At 37.2% G+C, this 26,619-nt stretch overlaps 1 protein-coding gene and 1 long non-coding RNA gene across 4 annotated transcripts; one reads left to right on the top strand and one right to left on the bottom strand.

Moving 5' to 3' along the window:
• The first annotated feature begins 46 nt into the window (after positions 1-46).
• Positions 47-25,548, top strand: LOC149223631 (uncharacterized). 3 transcript variants are annotated; one of them, XM_089383371.1, is made up of 4 exons: positions 49-411; positions 8,816-8,918; positions 9,099-9,143; positions 9,585-9,653. In XM_089383371.1, the coding sequence occupies exons 1-4, from the start codon at positions 283-285 to the stop codon at positions 9,617-9,619; spliced, it is 312 nt and encodes a 103-aa protein (XP_089239497.1). In that variant the 5' UTR covers positions 49-282; the 3' UTR covers positions 9,620-9,653. The 3 variants fall into 3 exon arrangements, with proteins under 3 accessions (XP_089239496.1, XP_089239497.1, XP_089239498.1); XM_089383370.1 differs by lacking the exon at positions 9,585-9,653 and having other exon boundaries at positions 47-411; positions 9,099-9,221; XM_089383372.1 differs by lacking the exons at positions 9,099-9,143; positions 9,585-9,653 and adding an exon at positions 25,487-25,548 and having other exon boundaries at positions 52-411.
• Positions 3,695-4,853, bottom strand: LOC149223632 (uncharacterized). Its single transcript, XR_016248985.1, has 4 exons — positions 4,805-4,853; positions 4,477-4,567; positions 4,163-4,269; positions 3,695-3,905 (listed from the first exon to the last, which is right to left on the bottom strand). It is a non-coding gene; the product is annotated as an uncharacterized LOC149223632 (long non-coding RNA).
• Positions 25,549-26,619: the final 1,071 nt, after the last annotated feature.

The raw sequence follows: 26,619 nt of genomic DNA, 5'->3' as shown, positions 1-26,619 counted from the left end.
TTCGTGTCGTAATCGTAGCCCTTAGATCTAGTGTTAGACGATTGGAGAAAAATGAACCGTTGATTAAGAGGTTAAAGTTTTTTAGGGTTTAGAGGGTGTTGAGGGGGCGGCCTCGGACCTGCAGAGGCGGACCTGCAGAGGCCGACCTGCATGCGGATGTTGAGGGGGCGGCGGACCTGCAGAGGCGGACCTGCATGAGGGCCGCGCGTTGCGTCTGGTGTTTCAGCTGCCTCCAGGAAGTAATGGCCGCGTAGTCGATGTTTCAGCTGCCTGGAGGAAGTAATGGAGTCTTTTATAAAGCTTTTTCATGTGGCTGGTAATCCTGACAGAGATTCTGGTCACCGGTTTGGGGTTCGCACCTGCTACAGAGGAGAAGGCGCTCCTCCAAAGCCACGCTACGACAGCAGCCGGGTAATTGGTTTCTGGATTCGAATCGTAAAACTGTAATTGCTTTCATTTCCTCTGTAATTAGTGGTTGGTCAATCGCTCCGAAGAAAGAATGTTTGATTGAAGATCTGTGTGCCTCAACATTAATGACCAGTGGTTGGGTTCCTTGCATAAATACACTATTGCCATAGAAATTTGATTTAGTAAGCAAGTCTTGTTACTGTTATAGCAATTAATCATTATCGTTCTTAAATGGTTCGTTTTAGCCCTTGTGGAAAGAACTCTGTTGCTCTGCTCTGTAAGAGGGCTAAACCTCTCTCGTGTTATATAGACAGGAAGTATGTATATACCACATTTGGCATGTTCCAGAACTCAATCTTGGGTTTAATGCATTAAAATATAATACAAACTAGGGAGAATAAGATGGTAATATGTCATTGCAACCGTCCATCGTCCATTATTCTCATATGATCAAAGAAATTTGGTGAACAAAATTTTACAAAAAGAAATCCAAGAGACAGTTTTTATTAACACATTTGCAAAGATTTGTCCGTCATGGTCATCATGTTCTCAAATTCCTCAAAATCAATTCTACCATCTGAATTTCTGTCAAATCTTGAGATCATGATTTCACAATTCCCCAAATCTGTGGACTCTAAAGTTGTTACAACGCGGTATTTTTTGGCATTCATGTAATACGCAGATAGTTGTGTATTGTTTGCAGGGCTTCAGATTTAATGATCTCTGCTTCTTTGTGATCTTCTTGTAATCGTGTGTTGTGGATGGACTAAAAGCATTTCCTGTGAACAATTGATGGGCCGCATTCGTAATCAATGAACCAAATATGAAATAATCAGAATGATGTTATTTGATGTTAGAACCTCAGTATCGGTTAATATAAACAACTAAAGTTATAGTTCCTTAGCCAGGGATATCTTCGAGTAGAGTTGGGTCCATGACTAGCATCAAGCGATTCACATAGGTTCTATTATCAGTTTGGAGTCTGGACTACCCTCTTACATTTTTTATGTCAATCAAGTTATACCAGAGTTGGATACATCGACTTGTTCTCAATCGAACATTCTAGCTCAGACCATTTAGGACTAACTCTTTGCCATGCTCAAGTAAGACCTGGTAAGGTCTTTTTGGGACATGACTTAGCAGGCTGCAAGTCCTTGGTGATAATTGCTGGAAAAACTATATGGTCAGACCTGACAGAAGAGTCTAAGGAAGTTTGTGCTTTGTGATGCAGCTCCTCAAGTATTTTTCTTAAGGAACTTAAAAATGTCTGGTTGTAAATTTCTTCCCCTATCAGAAACAATGTCTGGGAGGTGTTTTCAGATCTCAAAACAATAACATACTTTTTATAAGCATGAAGGATACTAATGAAAATAATTGGCAATTAAATAAAGCCTATTTTCTGGAGTCTCATGATCCATTATTTCAAATATTTAAGCTATAGGTTATAGTTCAAGTGTTGAAATATGGTTGAGTTGATATTTCTGATTTCAAGAATGTGTTGGGTTCCTTGCATAAATACACTATTGCTATTGAGCTGTCATTACTATGTCTGATAGAGCTTATATATATTGTCAAGTTAGTATTTTAGTGAAGCCATGGTTGTATCATTGATGTGCTACTAAGACCTGGTAAGGTCTTTTTGGGACATGACTTAGCAGGCTGGCCTTTTAGGACCAGAGCTCTACTAAGGGGTAAGCTTATATGATTGAAGCTTTACTTCTATAAAACCTTTCAGGACCTGAAGTTCTACTTACATAGGACCTTTCAGGGCGTTTCTTTTGGCAAAGGGAAGTTTATTTTTGGAAAGCTCAGGAAAGACCCTTTAACACCAACCTGGTATAGTCCTTCTAAGACCAGAGCTCTGCTTAGATAAGACCTTTCGGGAGCTTTCTTTTTGCAAACGGAGTTTGAAGGAGACGAGGCACAGTGCAAGTCCTTGGTGATAATTGCTGGAAAAACTATAGGTCAGACCTGACACAAGAGTCTAAGGAAGTCTGTGCTTTGTGATGCAGCTCCTCAAGTATTTTTCTTAAGGAACTTAAAAATGTGTGGTTGTAAATTTCTTCCCCTATCAGAAACAATACCTGGGAGGTGTTTTCAGATCTCAAAACAATAACATACTTTTTATAAGCATGAAGGATACTAATGAAAATAATTGGCAATTAAATAAAGCCTATTTTCTGGAGTCTCATGATCCATTATTCCAAATATTTAAGCTATAGGTTATAGTTCAAGTGTTGAAATATGGTTGAGTTGATATTTCTGATTTCAAGAATGTGTTGGGTTCCTTGCATAAATACACTATTGCTATTGAGTTGTCATTACTATGTCTGATAGAGCTTATATATATTGTCAAGTTAATATTTTAGTGAAGCCAGGGTTGTATCATTGATGTGCTTCCATCGTTTCCAGTATGAATAACTACGAGTTGATATAACTGTAATTGCTTTACGCTATGGACAATAAAGAACTGAAACTTGTGTATGTATACCTGATATACACTATGCATTGCAGCATGTAGGAGGAATGGTAGTATCTTATGTAGTTCCTTCAGACACCCATATAGAAGTCCGTCCTCCCATCAGATAAAATGTACAGACTTGACAATATCAATGTCTGTGTGATAGGAATATTCCCAGACAAATTGTTGTAAGTTAATATGCATGTAACCAATTCAAACAACCAAGAATGAGAATTGAAATTCTGTAAGTTAATATGGAGTGACCAATTCATACAGCCAAGCACATTTTAGGAGACAAAAAGAACATTATATTATCCGTTCAATATAAGTAATAGTTACAAGAATCTCAAAAGAAATAACAAATAGACAACCCATTTTCCTTCCTACATAATTGCCAAACCATAATAATCAACCCAAAACATACATATTGTAGAAATATAGTTGCCTCTTAGTTGTATGTAGTTAATCCGAAATCGATATCCTCAACCATACTTTTACAACTTGCCAACTGGGATGCTAGGTCTCCAAGAACTGAAAGATCCATCCAAGGTTATTGAGACTCGAGAGAATGAAATTCCAGACAATGTCAACAGTGGTCTTTTTTGTTTGTTCATTCCATCCTGTCCACCTGATTCACCTCACACAAATCTGAATCATGATCTTACCAGCTCCCTGGATTAATGCCAACACTTCCATTTTGTTGGCAGTTCTCACATATAGCCAAGCTGCTCTTAACAGTTCTTATGTAATGACATGTTGCTCTATCTTGTTTATTTGCATCTGTTTAGAAGAGTGGACTCTAAAGTTGTTACAACGCGATATTTTCTGGCATTCATGTAATACGCAGATAGTTGTGTATTGTTTGCATGAGCTGAGGATGAAACCCGAGGTAAGAGTCAATGCAAAGGGAAGAAAGAACTGAGAGCACCATCTGAGAGGGCTGAATTTGTTCTCCACACTAGAGCTTTTCATCTTCTTGGTAATATGATGAGTCCTGACAATTGCTCTCTGTTTCTTCTTCCTCTGTAGCTTTGCCCTGAAATTCAATGTAGAAGTAGAGATCAACATTTCAATTATTTTCCATAATAAGATGCTTTTGCACATGGTAAGTGGACTGCTCCATCTCAACATCATATGTTGTATTCCACCTTTGTATTTTCTGTATTGAATGCACATTGGAATTCTTCCTACTAAAGATAATGGATGAGCCACCACCAAACACGGAACCAGTAATGCCCTATTTCAGAATGCCTTTAAAAAAGAGAAAAAACAAGAATGTGGTAAAGAACATACCGGAGTGAGTGGATTTCAGGCTCATGAAGAGCAACGCACTGCTCAGATAGGTCCGAAGCGAAGATATGCATTCATGTCCTCTGTTTCAGTGGTCTCCAGTGTCCACCCTGTAATCTGACAAGCCTCTTCCAAGTGTCCGCTACACCTAACTAATCTGGCCAGCTTTTATATTCTATTATAAATTCGTATTCTTATTAATAAAAAAAAGATATATTTAGTGCAAGATAAAATGGGTTAATCCATACAAACACATCAATCACGGTTGTGTTTAAAATTTACTGCCGGAGAAGATTTCCTTTAGAAATCGAAGTTACCTGTGCCCACTTGATACTTGTAACAGAGAACTGATCAATCGGTTGAGCCTTGACGCTTGCTCTCTGTTTCTTCTTCCTCTGTAGCTTTGCCCTGAAATTCAATGTAGAAGTAGATATCAACATTTCAATGATTTCCCATAATAAGATGCTTTTACACATGGTAAGTGGAATGTTCCACCTCATCATATGTTGTATCCCACCTTTGATTTCTGTATTGACTGCACATTGGCATGATGGATGGAACCCCACCAAACACAGAACCTATAATGCCCTATTTCATAATGCCTTTAAAAAAAGAGAAAAAACAAGAATAGAATAAAGAACATACCGGAGTGAGTGGATGTCAGGCTCATGAAAAAGCAAAGCACTGCCCAGTTAGGTTCGAAGCAAAGATATTCATTCATGTCCTCTGTTTCAGTGGTCTCCACTGTCCACCCTGTAATGCAATACAAAAGCAAAGATCAGCCATCAAGTTCCTTCACATGCATATAGGGAGTTTTCTTTACCTGTCCCCGATATCCCAGGAGCACATTACCGCCTTATTTGGGATACCCCAAGCAATTCAATCGATTATTTGTCTGCCAAGAAGTCATAATTATGGTAGCATTTACAGCTGACTAGCTACAGGCAATAAGCTTGCATGAGCTGAGGATGAAACCCGAGTTAAGAGTCAATGCAAAGGGAAGAAAGAACTGAGAGCACCATCTGAGAGGGTTGAATTTGTTCTCCACACTAGAGCTTTTCATCTTCTTGGTAATATGAGGCTCTTTCGACAATCAAAGCTTAGACCCTTCATTCTAAACTCCTGAACACATCTGCTCAGAGCTCTGGAATCGTTTATATCCTTGTGCAACATCTTCATAACTTTTGTTTTGAGAATGGGCTTGTACTGAATGGCACATATGAGAACCAGAGGCGTAATGCCAGACAAGGTAGAAGGAATCAATCGATTATTTGTCTGCCAGGAAGTCATAATTATGGTAGCATTTACAGCTGACTAGCTACAGGCAATAAGCTTGCATGAGCTGAGGATGAAACCCGAGGTAAGAGTCAATGCAAAGGGAAGAAGGAACTGAGAGCACCATCTGAGACGGTTGAATAGCACATCACTGTTAGGTTGAATCAAATAGCATTAACAATTTGAACTCTCTATCCGATCAATTTGAACAGAGTACTATTCTGTGTGCTTGAATGTCGAGAACAGAGTACTATTCTAATTGCTGCCGATTTTCTGTGAATGATATTTACTTCACGTCATTATCACTGATAACAATGCATAAATCCAAATCTATTAGCGTAGTTGTAGTTGTGGAAACCCATCCCAGCCGCATTTTAAAGTAGCGAGAAAAACCGGGTTACTTATATATTGTGTTTTATTTTGCATTCTCTTTTCAGTGGCTACACTATGCATATGGTTATTTTTGCTTTTGCATGTAAAATATGTGAATTGACATCTTCAAGCACTCATTTCAGCTGGAGTTTGATAGCACATCATTGTTACATTGAATTCTATTCAATGGCTAGGCTATGCATATGGTTATTTTCTGCTATTGCATGTAAAACTTGTGAATTGACGTCTTCAAGCATGCATTTTAGCTGGAGGAGTTTGATAGCACATCATTGTTAGGTTGAATCAAATAGCATTAACAATTTCATGATTTATGTTGGCACCTATTGGCACATACTACCATCTCCAAGTCTGCTTCATCAGGCTTTGTTAACTTTGTCAGTGGTTTTCTATGCTTGGTGTTGAACTATGCTCTCAGGTTATTCAATCAGGCTTTGTTAACTTTGTTAGTGGTTTATCTATGCTTTCTGCCAAATTTGTGCACATTATATATAATCTAGGCTTCAACTTGGTGTTTGAACTATGCTCTCAGGTTATTCAATCAGGCTTTGTTAACTTTGTCAGTGGTTTATCCTATGCTTTCTGCCAAATTTGTGCAACATTAAATATAAATCTAGGCTTCAACTTGGTGTTTTGAACTATGCTCTCAGGTTATTCAATCAGGCTTTGTTAACTTTGTCAGTGGTTTATCCTATGCTTTCTGCCAAATTTGTGCAACATTAAATATAAATCTAAGCTTCAACTTGGTGTTTTGAACTATGCTCTCAGGTTATTCAATCAGGCTTTGATGTGCATATATATATATATATATATATATATATATATATATATATATATATATATCTATATATATATATATATATATATATATTTATATATATATATATATATATATATATTATATATTTATATATATATATATATATATATATATATATATATTTCCCATGTAACGAAGTACAACCTTATATTCTATTGGGTTCCTTGCATAAATACACTATTGCTATTGAGCTGTCATTACTATGTCTGATAGAGCTTATATATATTGTCAAGTTAATATTTTAGTGAAGCCAGGGTTGTATCATTGATGTGCTGCCATTGTTTCCAGTATGAATAACTACGAGTTGATATAACTGTAATTGCTTTACGCTATGGACAATAAAGAACTGAAACTTGTGTATGTATACCTGATATACACTATGCATTGCAGCATGTAGGAGGAATGGTAGTATCTTATGTAGTTCCTTCAGACACCCATATAGAAGTCCGTCCTCCCATCAGATAAAATGTACAGACTTGACAATATCAATGTCTGTGTGATAGGAATATTCCCAGACAAATTGTTGTAAGTTAATATACATGTAACCAATTCAAACAACCAAGAATGAGAATTGAAATTCTGTAAGTTAATATGGAGTGACCAATTCATACAGCCAAGCACATTTTAGGAGACAAAAAGAACATTATATTATCCGTTCAATATAAGTAATAGTTACAAGCATCTCAAAAGAAATAACAAATAGACAACCCATTTTCCTTCCTACATAATTGCCAAACCATAAGAATCAACCCAAAACATACATATTGTAGAAATATAGTTGCCTCTTAGTTGTATGTAGTTAATCCGAAATCAATATCCTCAACCATACTTTTACAACTTGCCAACTGGGATGCTAGGTCTCCAAGAACTGAAAGATCCATCCAAGGTTATTGAGACTCGAGAGAATGAAATTCCAGACAATGTCAATAGTGGTCTTTTTTGTTTGTTCATTCCAGCCTGTCCACCTGATTCACCTCACACAAATCTGAATCATGATCTTACCAGCTCCCTGGATTAATGCCAGCACTTTCCATTTTGTTAGCAGTTCTCACATATAGCCAAGCTCCTGTTAACAGTTCTTATGCAATGACATGTTGCTCTATCTTGTGTATTTGCCTCTGTTTAGAAGAGTGGACTCTAAAGTTGTTACAACGCGATATTTTCTGGCATTCATGTAATACGCAGATAGTTGTGTATTGTTTGCAGGGCTTCAGATTTAACGATCTCTGCTTCTTTGTGATCTTCTTGTAATCATGTGTTGTTCTATCCATAAACAAAAGTTTTCGTTCATTACTCCTCAAAGTAAATTGCCAAAAGTTTTGTGTAATCACTTTAAATTATGAATGTAACATCAAAAGACATTGACAAATTTCTCTAAATTTCAGCATCTAACACGTTCAGAGTTTTTTCATTTACATTTAATCATATAGTAACCAAGGCACTATTGACATGTCATATGAGGTATGCCTCTAATAACTAGATATTTGCCTGGAAGGAGATATATTAGTCTTCAGATTTTGTTATCATTTGTCTTCCCCTTATTCTTGTTTGGGTAATATTTACATGTTTCTAAGATTCAAGTCTCTGCACTTTGCAGAAGGAAAAATGTATTATGCTGTACTATGCACGTTATTGTTAAGAATTATTGGTGAAAATAAATTTTCATGGCATTAGTGGAGTAATCACTCGCCCTCTTAGGGGATTGAAGAGCTTTCTCCCTTGTGGAACAAGTATAAGCATGAAGATATCTTTGTGTGGACCTCCTAAGGTACGGTGAGAATATGGCTTGCCTAATGAGCATGGAATTGCATATGAGTCTTGAGCCATGAGCTTTTCTAGCTCAAAATCAAAATCAAAATTCCTTTCAAATGGAAACAAATTCTGTTCCTTAGTAGTGTGTGTCCTAAGTCCTCAGGGGAGCAAGGGCAGCAAACGAACTTCTTTCTAAAGAACTAACAGCAGATGTGTCTAAGCAAGTTGAATTCTGCTATGTGATGAACTAGGATTTGGTGCCTATTGTATTGATGAAATTTTTGTGTTGAGGGTTACTTTTATTTCAGATCTTCTTTTCCCAGGTTTTTTATTAGGCAAAATGTTTGTTCTTTTAAAGTAGAAATATCATTATACAGGCTTTGCTTTTATCTTTAATGAGTCAATATTTTCTTGGGCAGAATTTGGCAAAAGAAATTGTAAGATCGAGGCAAGCTATTAAGTGCCTTTATGAGAACAGGGCACAGCTGAATTCGATATCTACGCACCTTGGAGAAAGTGGTGGTAATTTTTTCTTTACTAGTTCTTGGATCATCCTGCATGTAGTTTAATCTCTGTTCTATTATTGAATTTGCAGTTGTTTCTCCCTACCTTTATCTGACAATATCCATTTTTTACTATGTGTCAAGCAGTTGCAAGCTAAATATGATATTAACTAATTTGTAGTTGCTGTTCAACTTTCAGCGTTGAAGGACATTTCTGGACGTTCTCTGTATTGCTTCATCTCTGGTAACAACCTTAATCTCCTTTCCGAGTTTTTGCTTCATTTCTATTTCATCCATGGACCATGATAGAAAAGCATCTTCCATCAATTGTACATTAGCCGCTGAGAAACTATAGAGTCTTACTTGAAAGCAGAAAGTGTTTTTCATGTATTTAACATTATGTATATTATAGAAGTAAAAGACGAATCTTTTATCATATTGTTCAAGTTCCTTTGGAGACAATGCTTAATAGTAAGTGGGTATTATGGTATACATTTTTATTTGCTGGGGCACCCACATTTGCCTAGGATTTTATAACATAAGAAAACCTTTAAATTCCTGCAAAACCTTCCTCTTGAGGATTAGATTGTGTGGATTATGTTGGGTTTTCTTCCCGCAAAGACTATTAATTTGCATAGCACTGTGCAGCTTATGTTGGTTACTCACACAACAATGTTAAATACAGATACTTTGCCTTGGCCTACTCTGTTTTGTCACTAGGCAATTCAAATTTCAGCATTGAGGGACATTTCTGGGCGTTTTCTGTATTGCTTCATCTCCGGTAACAACCTTCAGCTCCTTTCCGAGTTTTTACTTCATTTCTATTTCATCCATGGACCATGATACAAAATCCTCTTCCATCAATTGTACATTAGCCACTGAGCAACTATAGAGTCTTATAAATTTCATTCAAAATTATTTCCCAATTGAAATGATTCAGTTATATATATGCTTTCTTGATAATTTAAACTTTATTCCTTTGTGTGGATTATGTTGGGTTTTCTTCCCGCAAAGACTATTAATTTTCATAGCACTGTGCAGCTTATGTTGGTTACTCATACAGTAATGTTAAATACAGAATGTGTTTTTGTCGTCTAGGCATCAACCACGAGTGTGTGGAGGCACTGCTGGGTTGCAGGCAATGACTATAGACTTGTTTGACGAGCTAGGAGTTGCACCATGTTTCGAATCAACAGTGAACGATGTGTCGATATTATCTAATATTTGTTCATCTGTTACACCTGTTAATGTGGGTGCCTACTATAATCAGACATTTTTAGAAGATATAAACAAGAGGCAATCTATTTTCTGCTTGTGCATGTAAAATATGTGAATTGACATCTTCAAGCACTCATTTCAGCTGGAGTTTGACAATTTGAACTCTCTATCCGGTCAATTTGAACAGAGTACTATTATGAACTCTCTATCCGGTCAATTTGAACAGAGTACTATTCTGTGTGCTTGAATGTTGACAACAGAGTACTATTCTAATTACTGCCAATTTTCTGTGAATGATATTTACTTCACATCATTATCACCGATAACAATGCATAATCCCAATCTATTAGCGTAGTTGTAGTTGTGGAAAACCCATCCCAGCCGCATTTTAAAGTAGCGAGAAAAACCGGGTTACTTATATATTGTGTTTTATTTTGCATTCTCTTTTCAGTGGCTACACTATGCATATGGTTATTTTTTGCTTTTGCATGTAAAATATGTGAATTGACATCTTCAAGCACTCATTTCAGCTGGAGTTTGATAGCACATCATTGTTACATTGAATTCTATTCAATGGCTAGGCTATGCATATGGTTATTTTCTGCTATTGCATGTAAAACTTGTGAATTGACGTCTTCAAGCATGCATTTCAGCTAGAGGAGTTTGATAGCACATCACTGTTAGGTTGAATCAAATAGCATTAACAATTTGAACTCTCTATCCAGTCAATTTGAACAGAGTACTATTATGAACTCTCTATCCGGTCAATTTGAACAGAGTACTATTCTGTGTGCTTGAATGTCGAGAACAGAGTACTATTCTAATTGCTACCGATTTTCTGTGAATGATATTTACTTCACATCATTATCACCGATAACAATGCATAAATCCAAATCTATTAGCGTAGTTGTAGTTGTGGAAAACCCATCCCAGCCGCATTTTAAAGTAGCGAGAAAAACCAGGTTACTTATATATTGTGTTTTATTTTGCATTTTCTTTTCAGTGGCTACACTATGCATATGGTTATTTTTTGCTTTTTCATGTAAAATATGTGAATTGACATCTTCAAGCACTCATTTCAGCTGGAGTTTGATAGCACATCATTGTTACATTGAATTCTATTCAATGGCTAGGCTATGCATATGGTTATTTTCTACTATTGCATGTAAAACTTGTGAATTGACGTCTTCAAGCATGCATTTCAGCTGGAGGAGTTTGATAGCACATCACTGTTAGGTTGAATCAAATAGCATTAACAATTTCATGATTTCTGTTGGCACCTATTGGCACCATACTACCATCTCCAAGTCTGCTTCAATCAGGCTTTGTTAACTTTGTCAGTGGTTTATCCTATGCTTGGTGTTTTGAACTATGCTCTCAGGTTATTCAATCAGGCTTTGTTAACTTTGTTAGTGGTTTATCCTATGCTTTCTGCCAAATTTGTGCAACATTAAATATAAATCTAGGCTTCAACTTGGTGTTTTGAACTATGCTCTCAGATTATTCAATCAGGCTTTGTTAACTTTGTCAGTGGTTTATCCTATGCTTTCTGCCAAATTTGTGCAACATTAAATATAAATCTAGGTTTCAACTTGGTGTTTTGAACTATGCTCTCGGGTTATTCAATCAGGCTTTGTTAACTTTGTCAGTGGTTTATCCTATGCTTTCTGCCAAATTTGTGCAACATTAAATATAAATCTAGGCTTCAACTTGGTGTTTTGAACTATGCTCTCAGGTTATTCAATCAGGCTTTGATGTGCATATATATATATTTCCCATGTAACAAAGTACAACCTTATATTCTAGTTATACTCTCAATTACAGAGTATAAGTAGGGTAAAATGCTTTTAAAAGGCCCTCTGTTTTGGCCTGTAAGGGTAGAAAGATAGGTAAGAGTTCACCTTGCTGTCACATTATCGAGACATCAGCTTCCCTGAGCAAAGGGGCTGCAGTCTGGGTCCAAGCACGCTATCACCACTTACTACTGAACTCAACTCATTGTCTTCAGAACAAAAAATCCCATGATTGTGAATAGTTAAAAATAATTAGTCCTCTGAGAGATCAGATGTAGTCATGGTTGATGAGACAGTTCCAACAGATGTGGAAATTATGGAAATTGTGGGTGTCAAGGAAACCATAATACTAACTGGGTTTTGTGGAAAAATCAGAGAAAAACTGGTGTTGCAACTGTCTGAATACGTATTGACGCTAAGAATGCAGGTACTAGGAAGTAGACAATGTGACAACAGCTGGAACTAATTCTTGCACCAGAAATGGATTCTCCTGTGCTGGGTCTGAAAATAACTGGGCTTTATCATTATGGTCATCATTCTGATTATTTTTTCAATTGCCCAGTTGATTTCTTCCATTGAATTCATCTTTTCCTGCTTTCATTTTGGGAATGGTGCATGAGGAAGTTGCAGCTTAAGCTTCTACATTAGCATTACAAGGACCTTACTTTTGTTGGAAAGCTCACCATCACTTCCAAGATTCTGCAAGATGGGCACATGTATTATGCTTCTTGCTGGTTTCCAATCCAATCTCAATTTCTGAAGCTGGAGAAGATTTTAAGAGCATTCTTATAGGCTAAGTATGGAAGATAATGGGGTCTCTCTTCGCATCTCTGCATCATGCCAAAGCTAGAAGGTTGACAAGGGCTTATTGATATCGAAGATTCTGGCAACAATGTGGGTAGTAAGGAGTCTTGTTGAAGAGCCCCATTTGGAAAGCTTAACTCATCCACAGAGACTATGTAATGCAGTCATATCAGCAAAATTTAGGGTCACTTTTCACTATGTGGAATCATTTGTGCTCCTCAATACTTCAGAATATAGGAATTTCTTGTCCTCAAGAGTGTTTGAACTTTGGGAAGCCTGGAAGCCCATGGCTAAGTGTATTTACTGGGACTTTATTGGCAATAGGAGGGGATCAGATCTCACCTTCCATCCTATTTAGATTTTGGAGAATGCAATAACAATGCATTAGAACTCACAAGATTTTAGCCAAGGGAACTCAACAAGAAGGGTGTTTTTCTGTGGCATGGTTTTTGGGATACTGATCAAAGGACATGGACAGAGTAGAGAACCCTTGCCTATTCTAAGAGTTTGTTTTCTTCCAATAGAATGATTATCAGAGAATTACATGCTACTATTGATGTCGAGGATCTGTCCAAAATGATCTTTCTAGAAGGGCAATTGGAGAGATTACGGATGATCTCTCTTTTTTTAAATTTGAAAAATACTTCTTATATTTACAAAAATAGATATGTCAAGACAAAACAAAAAATAGAAAGGTACATAAAATGGTATTTACATTACAGAATATAAATGTACCTTTTTGGCAGACTCACACTTCAACATCACTGATTGTTTTTAGTGAAGATAAGTACTTGTCTGCTCCTAGTGCAGTCTCTGAAAGAATGGCCTGTTGTAATATCTTGTCCCTCAAAATCATATCTGTTATCTCCCTCCTGATTTACTGTGCAACCATCGTGACTCTCCTTGGATGAGCCATGCATATAATCTGATTTTGTTTTGGGAATTTGCTAAATTTGGGTCCATGGGAGTACAGGTAATTCCGATTTGGGGTTCTGTTAAATTTGGGTCCAATGGAGTATTCGAAATGTTTGAGAGTACACAAGCTTAAAGAATGTGTTTTTGTCGTCTAGGCATCAACCACAAGTGTGTGGAGGCACTGTTGGGTTGCAGGCAATGACTATAGACTTGTTTGATGAGCTAGGAGTTGCACCATGTTTCGAATCAACAGTGAACGATGTGTCGATATTATCTAATATTTGTTCATCTATTACACCTGTTAATGTGGGTGCCTACTATAATCAGACATTTTTAGAAGATATAAACAAGAGGCAATCTATTTTCTGCTTGTGCATGTAAAATATGTGAATTGACATCTTCAAGCACTCATTTCAGCTGGAGTTTGACAATTTGAACTCTCTATCTGGTCAATTTGAACAGAGTACTATTATGAACTCTCTATCCGGTCAATTTGAACAGAGTACTATTCTGTGTGCTTGAATGTCGAGAACAAAGTACTATTCTAATTGCTGCCGATTTTCTGTGAATGATATTTACTTCACATCATTATCACCGATAACAATGCATAAATCCCAATCTATTAGCGTAGTTGTAGTTGTGGAAAACCCATCCCAGCCGCATTTTAAAGTAGCGAGAAAAACCGGGTTACTTATATATTGTGTTTTATTTTGCATTCTCTTTTCAGTGGCTACACTATGCATATGGTTATTTTTTGCTTTTGCATGTAAAATATGTGAATTGACATCTTCAAGCACTCATTTCAGCTAGAGTTTGATAGCACATCATTGTTACATTGAATTCTATTCAATGGCTAGGCTATGCATATGGTTATTTTTTGCTATTGCATGTAAAACTTGTGAATTGACGTCCTCAAGCATGCATTTCAGCTGGAGGAGTTTGATATCACATCACTGTTAGGTTGAATCAAATAGCATTAACAATTTCATGATTTCTGTTGGCACCTATTGGCACCATACTACCATCTCCAAGTCTGCTTCAATCAGGCTTTGTTAACTTTGTCAATGGTTTATCCTATGCTTGGTGTTTTGAACTATGCTCTTAGGTTATTCAATCAGGCTTTGTTAACTTTGTCAGTGGTTTATCCTATGCTTTCTGCCAAATTTGTGCAACATTAAATATAAATCTAGGCTTCAACTTGGTGTTTTGAACTATGCTCTCAGGTTATTCAATCAGGCTTTGTTAACTTTGTCAGTGGTTTATCCTATGCTTTCTGCCAAATTTGTGCAACATTAAATACAAATCTAGGCTTCAACTTGGTGTTTTGAACTATGCTCTCAGGTTATTCAATCAGGCTTTGTTAACTTTGTCAGTGGTTTATCCTATGCTTTCTGCCAAATTTGTGCAACATTAAATATAAATCTAGGCTTCAACTTGGTGTTTTGAACTATGCTCTCAGGTTATTCAATCAGGCTTTGTTAACTTTGTCAGTGGTTTATCCTATGCTTTCTGCCAAATTTGTGCAACATTAAATATAAATCTAGGCTTCAACTTGGTGTTTTGAACTATGCTCTCAGGTTATTCAATCAGGCTTTGATGTGCATATCTATATATATTTCCCATGTAACGAAGTACAACATTATATTCTAGCTATACTCTCAATTACAGAGTATAAGTAGGGTAAAATGTTTTCAAATATGAAGGTCTTATAACAAGGCGGCTGGAAGTTCTTGTAACGAGATCCAATCTTGTTAACTTTGGAAGTAATTTGACTCATAAAATGTATTTATATATTTTACTTCTGAAATCACTATTTAAGTTTGCAAAGTTATACATATTCTATTATTAGTGTGCAAAGTCATGCATATTCTATCTGTAAATTTGAATTGATAACTTTTGAATGATGCAACATATTTTTTTAACCATCAAATTATATTAAAAGATGATATTAAACTACTTGTTCTCAGATCATCTTGCATGTAGTTCAATCTCTGTTTTGTCATTGAATTTCTCCCTACCTTTATCTGACAATATCCATTTTTTACTATATGTGAACCAGTTGCAAACTAATTTGTAATTGCTGTTCAACTTTCTACGTTGAAGGACATTTCTGGACGTTCTCTGTATTGCTTCAACTCCGGTAACAACCTTAATCTCCTTTCCGAGTTTTTGCTTCATTTCTATTTCATCCATGGACCATGATAGAAAATCCTCTTCCATCAATTGTACATTAGCCACTCAGCAACTATAGAGTCTTACTTGAAAGCAGAAAGTGTTTTTCATATATTTAACATTATGTATATTATAGAAGTAAAAGATCAGTCTTTTATCATATTGTTCAAGTTCCTTTGGAGACAATGCTTAATAGTAAGTGGGTATTATGGTAAACATTTTTATTTGCTCGGGCACCCACATTTGCCTAGGATTTTATAACATAAGAAAACCTTTAAATCCCTGCAAAAACCTTCCTCGCGAGGATTAGATTGTGTGGATTATGTTGGGTTTTCTTCTCGCAAAGACTATTAATTTGCATAGCACTGTGCAGCTTGTGTTGGTTACTCACACAACAATGTTAAATACAGATACTTTGCCTTGGCCTACTCTTTTTTGTCACTGGGCAATCCAACTTTCAACATTGAGGGACATTTCTGGGCGTTTTCTGTATTGCTTCATCTTCGGTAACAACCTTAATCTCCTTTCCGAGTTTTTGCTTCATTTCTATTTCATCCATGGGCCATGATACAAAATCCTCTTCCATCAATTGTACATTAGCCACTGAGCAACTAAAGAGTCTTATAAATTTCATTCAAAATTATTTTCCGATTGAAATGATTCAGTTATATATATGCTTTCTTGATAATTTAAAATTTATTCCTTTGTGTTAAACTAATGCAAAGTGGTGCCATCGTGGCTATCTTGTTTTTAGTGAACAGACTCTAGAAAATCTTAGATACAAACTTCAATACCTTTGCTTATGTCTGTCTGAATTCTGGACTAGTCATATCCCTGTATTGATATTATATTCCACTTGGCATTTTTTTTTCATCCACACATTAAGAAAGCGGAAAACAAATACATGCATGTACATTTACATTTAGAATGCATGCGGAGATTGATTTAGGACTTTGTGTGTGCTCTCTGCTCTATGTTCAAACAGTTTCGCTTCTCTTTCCTTAGTAGCTAGGATTTTCACTGCAAAAAAGAAAGTAAACGATTGTTTATCATCTTAGATTGCATATTTAGGAATTGTTTATGTACATCACGCGATCAACCTTAAAGGCAAACTTCTTAAGAAAGATCAACTGTAAAATACATTTCAATAAACATAAAAACACTTTGGAACCTAACGCACACCATTTAGAAGTCTAGGCTAGAGACGTGTTCCGGCGTCGTAAAGCCTGGTAACTATCACTTTCATCGTGGGTTGGGTGATTCCTCCTCTTTGAAATGACAAGTGCCAGTACGGACTTGTGCTCCCACGTGCCGTCGAGTATATATTGGGAGACCACAGTAGGCTATATCCTTTATCCTTAGGAAGCCATGTCTGCCGCCCTATCGATCGCAATGCACTGAACACAGCATTCGGGAAGATTGACTGCCGTACCATAAAAAGTATTCTGCAGTTTTGCGATTGGTTTGGTAATCCCCCTGTCTAGATATCCAGAGTAGTCACTTTCGTTCCTTTTCGGACTCCTTAAAAGAAAAGGACCATCTGAGCACTTGTCACTTCAAGCTCGTTAAAAATCGAAGGCGACTAGAGTCATCTTTAGCTTTTTCTCGACTCTTAAAAAATGAAAAAGCAAATTGTGTCAAAGTGTCATAAAATTTATTTAAATCGGAATAACCTGGACCATCTGAGCACTTGTCACTTCAGGCTCGTTAAAAATCGAAGGCGACTAGAGTCATCTTTAGCTTTTTCTCGACTCTTAAAAAATGAAAAAGCAAATTGTGTCAAAGTGTCATAAAATTTATTTAAATCGGAATAACCTCACTGTTCCCTCGTTGGTCTTAGGGTGGGAAAATGGAGTCCACCAATCAAGGATTTCCCCATGGAGGAATCCTGCTCCCTTTTCCTCTAGGGGAGATGTTGGTGCACCTCATATGGCTACATTGACCCTTCCAGGGCTTGCAATTGGCCTGCCAATATGCTTTTTCTCGACCTCTGCCGTTCAAAACACCATGATTCTTGAGCAATCAACTCAGCAACCAGATGATACTAGAGTTGCCCAAATCGAAGGCGACTAGAATCGTCTTTATATTTTTCTCGTCTCTTAAAAATTGAAAAAGCAAGTTGTGTCAAAGTGTCATACAATTTATTCAAATCGGAATAACATCACTGCTCCCTCGTTGGTCTCAATTTGACAAAATGGAGTCCACCAATCAAGGATTTCCCCTTGGGGGAATCCTGCTCCCTTTTCCTCTAGGGGAGATGTTGGTGTACCTCATATGGCTACATTGTCCCTTCCAGGGCTTACACTTCGCCTGCTGGTATGGCTTTTCTCGACCTCTGTCGTTCAAAACACCATGATTTTTGGGCAATCAAATCAGCAACCAGATGATACTAGAGTTACCCCCAAACCTTCTATTTCATTTGTTTCTCCCTCTCCTTCCTCTACGCTTCGTGGAAGTATGCTTAAAAAAAAATGAACGTATAAAAGTTGTTGTAATAAATATTTTTCTTCATTATGTTTACAAGCTTAGATGCCCACTCATTTAGAAAAAAACTGAACATGCTTCTTTCAACATTTTTGTGTTTTGTTTTGTACCAGAAAATGACATCAAACCTCACTGAAAATGCAATTTTCTCAATGTTATCTGGATCAACTCATATTCAACCATACCTACAAATTGCTGAACTTGAGCCAATACAATCAATGCCAAATTCAACTCCACGTATCATCGTACTGCAATTTCAGACGAAACACATAAGAAACACATCATGCTTCCAAAAGATTTCAATGATCTCGTAGCAACAGGCTTGCTACAAAAGGGTTCTATTATAAATGTTAAAAGTTGGACTACCTCATCTATTGGTCCTTCAACGTAAGTTTGTTATAAATTTCTTATTTCAAATTTAACATTTTTTTACTTATAACACAACCGCTTCTAACAGTTATTCCTTTGACTCTCATTTGTCGTGTAGGTCTATAAAGCTAGTAGACTTTGAAATATCTGCTTCATATGCACCCTTAATTGGCAATCAAAAAACTCTGAGTGTCCCCATCACATCTGATGAAAACTCTCCATCCTCATCAGATCCACATCCTCCATCAAAAAGGCACTGCCCTCTTCCAACTACTCCAACCCCGTCCGTTCAACCGGTTCAAATTCCCATCAAATCGTTAAACCCTTACCACTCAAACTGGTGCATAAAAGGATACGTCCAAAGGAAAACAGCTCTTCGACAGTTTCAGAATCAATACGGACCTGGTAAAGTGTTTGGTTTTGACCTGTTCGATACAGAGGGTGGAGAAATACATATTACATGTTTCAACAATGTCGCAGATTATTTTTTCGACAAAATCCAAAATGGAAATGTCTACATTGTTTCTAAAGGGAATGTGAAAATGGCTAATAAGCAATACAACCACTTGAACAATGACTGGGAAATTTTGTTGAATGCAACATCTACCATAGAACATGTTGTCAGTGAAAAAAAACATAATCCAACAGTGCGATTCAGTATAAAATCAAATGATGATATCAGAACAACAAACGTCAACTCCATTGTTGATATTCTTGGTGTTGTCACAGACATTTCCAGTGTATGCACTATATGTAGAAAAGATGGCTCTGAAGTCAATAAACAAACAGTGCAGCTTCGAGACATGTCAGGGTATAGCATAGATGGAATCTTTTGGGGAGATAATTTTCATGCCGTTTCACAGGAAATCTCCTCCCTATGTGCTACAGGAAATAACCCCATCATTGCAATCAAATCTGCACGTGTTGGGGAATTTAATGGAAAAAATATCGGCACTACAACGAGTTCCATTGTTCTTGTAGATCCTGACATTGAAGAGGCCCATGCGCTAAAGTCGTGGTTTAAAAAAGAAGGCTCGACTGCTGCTTCTACATCTTTGACAACAAGCTCTCCTTTTTGCCACCAACAAAAAAAAATAACAATTGCTGACATTTACAGTATGGATTCCTTAGAGAAACCAACATTTTTCCAATTAAAGGGCACAATAACAAAAATTGGTATGGATAGTTTTTACTACATTTCTTGCCTGTCGATTGTTGGTGGGAAAAAATGCTTGAAAAAACTTATTCCACAAAATACAGGGGTGTGGTTCTGTCCAAAATGCAACGCTGAAGTAAGCGACTGTGATTACAGATACCTATTGGAAATCGACATACAAGATCACACTAGTGAATTGGCTTCAACTGTTGCTTTCGAAGACGCGGGCTCTACAATTCTTGGAAATAATGCCAAAGACTTCTATCTATTATCTTCAGATCCAGAACTAATCAAGGAAATTGTCTCTAGAGCTCTATGGACAGATCATATCTTCACACTATCAGTGAAGACAGAAACTTTTAAAGAAGTCCCACGATTGAAATGCGTTATCATAAAAGAAGAAAAACTGCATTTCACGACAGAATGCAAAAACATCCTTCGAGAAATTCAGAGCATCTCAACATTGTAGATAAATATTGCAGAATGTGTTCCTTGCTTTTTGGCAATTCCTATTGTCCAATTTTATAAATACAACTTTACAAGATATATTGTTGCATGTCTTCTTATGAAATTTTCTTATATACCATTGAAATAAATATTTGTTCTCCATTGTATCTAGCATTATGTTAGTAGACAAAATCACATTTTTTTTCCTTTTATCAGCTTTACACATGAAACTACCTACATGTATGCAGAAAAAATACTAATACGTTCTTTCAAAAACATTTCTCAAATAAAAAAATTCACATGGCACTGTTCAGAACTTAGATTTTTTTCCCCTTCTTTCGCTTTCGCTTGCATTTTTTACCGTTCTTTCGCTTTCATACAATAACATGGTTGTTGTCTCCAAATAACATTCTTCTTTTCCCCTCCCTTGCTTATAGGTACCATAAATTTTACGAATGGCTTCTTCTTCTAATAATGAACGTGCTCGAAGATACTATGCAACAAATAAAGAACGAATAAATGCACGGCATCGTGAGCTTTACCAAGCAAAAAAAAACATCATAAAATGTCAAAAACACAAAAAACAAAAGGGTGACCAACCTTCCTCGTCTGAAACGGCCCACCCTGGAAACAATCCTCCCTTGCAATTATCAGACTCTTTATCTTCTCAGCAAACCTCTCAAACAAATACATCCATGCCTCATTGCCCTAACCCCTCCTTTGCACATGCTTTCAGCAATGTTTATACTAATCAAGCACATCGAGATTTCCGTTCAAAGCTTGATAAACTTCCACCTAAATGCCCATGCTCCATTTGTCTTGAATCATATCCTGGAATACATATCCGCAATTCCAACCACATGTATTGCTGCTCCAGATGCGCCTCTGAAACAAAGGGTCATCGCTTCTCATTATCAAACAACATGGACCCTGACCCTCAACCAGCTGCCCTTACGTCTCTTTCACAAATAGAAGAAATGCTCATTGCTAGGGTTAATCGTATACTGCAAGTAACACATGCACGTGGTGGCCAGTATAAATACAGTGGCCACACAATTTGTTTTCCTCAAGACATAACAAAAATCGCAAACATGTTGCCACGACGTGTTGAGCACTTGGACATCCTAATTGTCACGCGTCATAGTAATGACCATAAGGCTTATGATTTCATTGTCAGTAGACATCGCGTTCTCGCTGCATTGGAATACAAATTGGCTAATGACCCATACTATAAGAATGTTCGTATTGATTCCAACGCACTGGCATCCTTACCAGCAATCCCCACCGATGTCTCCTCCTCCCTTCACCATTCCAGTACTACAGAAACCACTGTTCCCCTTCCACTTGAACCACCCCATGAGCTCACCGAAGATTTCACAGACCCATCCGCTGGCCAGACATCATCGTTCGTACCCATCATACCTAATACAAATACAGAAATCCAAGAAATCCACCATTATTTGCATGCTTACAACCACCAATCTGATACTACAATTGAGTGGCCAACAATTGGTTTATCGCCAGTCAATGAATACAACACAGAAGGTCTACTCTCTATGGCTTTCCCTGCCCTTTTCCCGATAGGCGCTGCAATGCCAAATCAGCCAAGAATGAAAGCTGTGCAGTTACATGGATATGCACTTCATCTCATACGTTACTACGATAACAAATTTGGAAGCCACCCACGCTTTTGTTATTACATATATAATCTCATGATGCGGCATCGCAGTCAAGCAACAGCGTCGATTTTTGTGAAAAAAAACATCATGGATAACTTTCCAATATCTATTCAAGATCTGAACATTCGATTAGAACAATTTCCAGATGAGCAATTGGCAGAGCAAGTCATGCGATTCGGTAGCTCTTTAAGTGGAACAAGGTCATTTTGGCATAAAGCTAAAAAAGAACTAATGGACATGATATCTCAACTCAGTTGCCCGACGTTCTTCTTCACATTGAGTGCAGCTGATACAAAATGGCCTGATCTTCATGCAGTCATGCCCGGATGTCTTCCTACTGATATTGGAAAACAACAAAAGTGGAGAAATGATAACATTATCTCTAACCCACATTTAACATCACTATATATGCACCATAGATTCACAGCATTTCGTGAGATTATCTTGGAGAAACACTTGAATACAAAAGATTACTGGTACAGGTACGCATTCTACCGCATTTTTTTTCCTCCAAGAACTCTAAACAACATTCCTTACCTATTGCAAAATTATCTTACAAAAACGCATACTTGTTAGGTATGAATGGCAACATAGGGGATCTGCGCACATCCATGGTTTCCTTTGGATAGAAAATGCACCTGATATGGAGAATCTCAACTGGGAAGACATAGAAGTAGTCGATATTGCAAGGCAGTTCTTCGACAAATATATTTCCGCTTGGAACCCTCGTGCTCCTTCGAATTCAAACCAACCAAATGCTTGGACAAATCCCGAAGACCCTTGCCTGCTGTCCACACCGCAAATCTTCAGAACCAATCCTTTCAGTGACTATGAACAGCTCGTCAATTGTGTTGAACGTCACACAAAATGCTCAGAAAGCACGTGCCTAAGAAAAACTGGATCCTCACTCCAATGTCGTTATAAAGCACCGTGGGAATTACATCCAAAATCGGCCTTATTCATTGATTCCAATGGCCAAAAAACATACACCCCTGCTCGGAACGACGATCAACTCAATAGCCATAACCCTACCATCCTATCTATTTGGCGTGCAAATGTTGACTGCCAACCAGTACTCTCCATACACGCTGTACAAAAATATATCGCCAAATATGCATCCAAAGCAGAAAAAAAAAATCTGAAAGCTTCCACGACATGCTACGTAGAATTGTCCTGGCTTCACCCATTGCTGACCCAGCAACATCCGCATTTCGAAAATTTCTTGCAGAAACCCTTGTTGATCGTGACATTGGAGAACAAGAAACCTGCCATATGCTGCAAAAATTACCGTTAACATTATGTAGTCGGCCATTCATTTCTTTAAATGTAAACCAAAAAATTCTTATGCGCCTTCCACAAACGAACACCACCTCCACTACATCCCCGCACTTCATAGATACATATATCCAACGCCCTTCTACTCTAGAGTCCACATCACTAATAGAGTTGGTAAGATCCTGGTCATATGATCCTCGTCGCAGAACAAACAAATGGAAACAAAGGCCTACAAAAGCAATTGTTCGGGTCATACCACATTACTCCTCCATACCATCCACAACAGAACCTTGCTACGCTGACTTTTGCAGGGTTGAACTTATGCTATACAAACCTTTTCGCCATATCGTACAAGATATAGGAGATTCTGCTGCAGAATTCATCGCAAATTGGCAAGCATTTTGCCCATTCTACAATCCTTGGCATCAACACCGCACACTATCTGATATTGAATCTGTCACAAATGATACCTCAACTATCAATGAAGCCAATCCAACAGACACCATGGAAATAAATGAATGGGAATTACTTTCCCAATTACACCCTACAAATGAGCTTCTCATAAACGACCTTGACATGCTTGGTCTTCGTGGCTTTGATGACACCCATAACTAGAATCATACCACTATCCCATTGGATCTACAAAATAATGCAATACAATTCATTGAGAATAGCCGCTCCATCCACCGCATTCTTCAAACACATCAACATACCCTGCCGACCCTTGCTACATTATCTCCAATGCAAAGAAAAGCTCTAAATATTATTCTTAATCATTTTGCTAGGAAGGATTATTTACCCGCTCTCAGAATGATAATACAAGGCACTGCTGGTACGGGAAAATCCCTCCTTATTAATTGCATCAAAGATATGCTCATAGGCCTTGCAAGCCTGGGACCTTCACCGATCATGCTCCTTGCCCCTACAGGGGTTGCTGCCTTCAACATACAAGCATCGACAATCCATTCTACTTTGCACCTTCCTATAAAGGATCTTATGCCGTTAGAAGGTAGTGCTCTTGCAAAATTCCAAGAAGAACTCAGGCATATAAGATACATACTAATCGATGAAATGAGCTTCATTGGGCCAAAGCTTCTCAGCCATATTGATGAACGTCTTCGCGAGGCATTTCCCCACCAAAGAAACACTCCTTTCGGTGGTTGTTCCATAATATTGGTTGGTGATCTCGGTCAGCTACCACCCATCAAAGGCATACCTCTATATGCAGGGACGAGCCACGGAAGCGCACTGTGGAACACCTTCAACACAGTCATCACATTAGACACAATATTTCATCAACAAGGCGACGACATCGCCCAGGTTACTTTCAGGAACATTCTCCAGAACATTAGAGATGCAAATCCAACAATCGACGACTACAACGTACTCATGTTGCGCACAGATTCCTATTTATCAGAAGAAGAAATATGTTCTTTCCATGATTCCATGCATCTATTTCCAACAAATGCTCAAACAACGGTCCATAATAAGCAAATGATGAAATCTCTAAACACTCCTATTGCACGATCCATTGCTGAAGATGACAACACATATTCCAGTCTTTCCTCTGAAGATGAGCAACTTGAGCGAATTGTATTGCTATGCAATGGCGAAAAAGTTATGTTGACTTCCAACCTTTGGGTTTCAGTCGGTCTTGTTAATGGTTCCCTTGGAAAAATTGTAACCATCTTTTACAAAGAATCAACTACACCACCACAAATTCCAACATTTGTTGTCATAGATTTCCCCAAGTACATTGGGCCTCCTTGGGATGAAAGAAACCCCACTCACTTTCCTATTCCAGCAGTAAAAAGAAATGGTCGTGCACAAATCCCACTGAAGATGGCTTGGGCTTTAACCATACATAAATCTCAAGGTATGACCCTTCCAAAAGCAACAATTGACATTGGAAAAACAGAACGTCAAGGTCTCACATTCACAGCTATTTCAAGAGTGCCTTCTCTACAAGATCTCCGGATTAACCCCGCATTCAGTTTTGATCGTTACAGTAAAATGAAGGACAACAAAAACATTGCTCGCAGAAAACACGCAGAAGAAATTCTCTGTTCAATGCCGCCTCCAGATAATCTGCTCCAACCCATACTTTGACATCACCAAAAGGTTTCCTCCATTTATTTAACTCATTCTATTTCATAACATACTTTTCATATCTTTCAACAACAACAAACTTTAATCAATATTAGTAAAAAATAAAATACTAAAATGTCTTTATATTGTCTGTACATCTCATTCTAACCTTTTCTTTCTTTTGCAGCAGGTCACATGGGCTCAGAAATAACATACCTGCACAACTACATGTAGATTGGCAAGCAAAAAAACTGCATCTCCAGTTGTGCATTGACCTCCAATGGTGTTCAATATGCCGTTATTCACCATGCATCTTCCACTAACAATATATGGATCCCCATAGCAAAGGTAACTTCATTACCATTCATTCCAGATTCATTTTAACACAACTCACCTGCAGAGTATTACTAATAAATTTCTGCAACTGATTTACATATTACTAATTCTAACAGAATATAAATTTTGCAGGTCCATTGTTGCTTCGCTGCCTCCACCATGTTTTCGTACAACTTCAAATATGGAATGAGAAGCACAATGTTCTTTAGACTATTATATTCCTTCTCGAACCTCTTCTGTTACAATTCACTATTTGTATTTTCCATGTCAAACTTGAAAAAGGATGTTTCAAGATCAAATACCGTTTTCATTGTTTGTTTCCTCACAACTTTTTGTGTTTTCCATTTCAATATTTAAAAAGGATGTTACAACACACTTTGTATTTTCCATTTCAAACTTTAAAAAGGATGTTACAATACACTATTTGTATTTTCCATTTCACGCTTAAAAAAGGATGTTTCAACATCAAATACCATTTTGATAGTTCATGTCCTCACAAGTATTTGTGTTTCCCGTTTCAAACTTAAAAGGGGATGTTTTGAGATCAATGCCATTTTGATAGTTTATGTCCTCACAACCATTTCATTGTCAATGGGTTTTAACATATTTTGTTTACAAAATCAATTGACTTTAGTGATTATAATTCATGTTTTCAATATATCTTCATATTAATTTAATTTTCAATTTGAATAATGGTTTCTTAAATAGCCCTTTCCAAATCAATATGGTTGCCTGGTTGTTGTTCGCATATTAATTTAATTTCCCATTTGAATAATGATTTCTTAAATAGCCCTTTCCAAATCAATATGGATGCCCAGTTGTCGTTCGCATGGATTCATTCATTTATCTTCACCTTTAACTCCACAATTTTTTCCAACAACAAACAAAGGTCTCTAAACAGGTTCAATACATATTTATGGCTGCTTGCATTCCATTTCAGCGGTTTTAGGCATCGCTCCCTCAAATTAAAGCTCGAATTCATCG

Source organism: Pinus tabuliformis, chromosome Q, assembly GCF_031772625.1.
Source record: "Pinus tabuliformis cultivar Carrire ecotype Pingquan chromosome Q, CPIR1, whole genome shotgun sequence".
In the NCBI taxonomy this organism is placed as follows: Eukaryota; Viridiplantae; Streptophyta; class Pinopsida; order Pinales; family Pinaceae; genus Pinus; species Pinus tabuliformis.
Note: the sequence above shows the minus strand (reverse complement) of the source record. Positions and strands in the feature narration are given on the sequence as shown.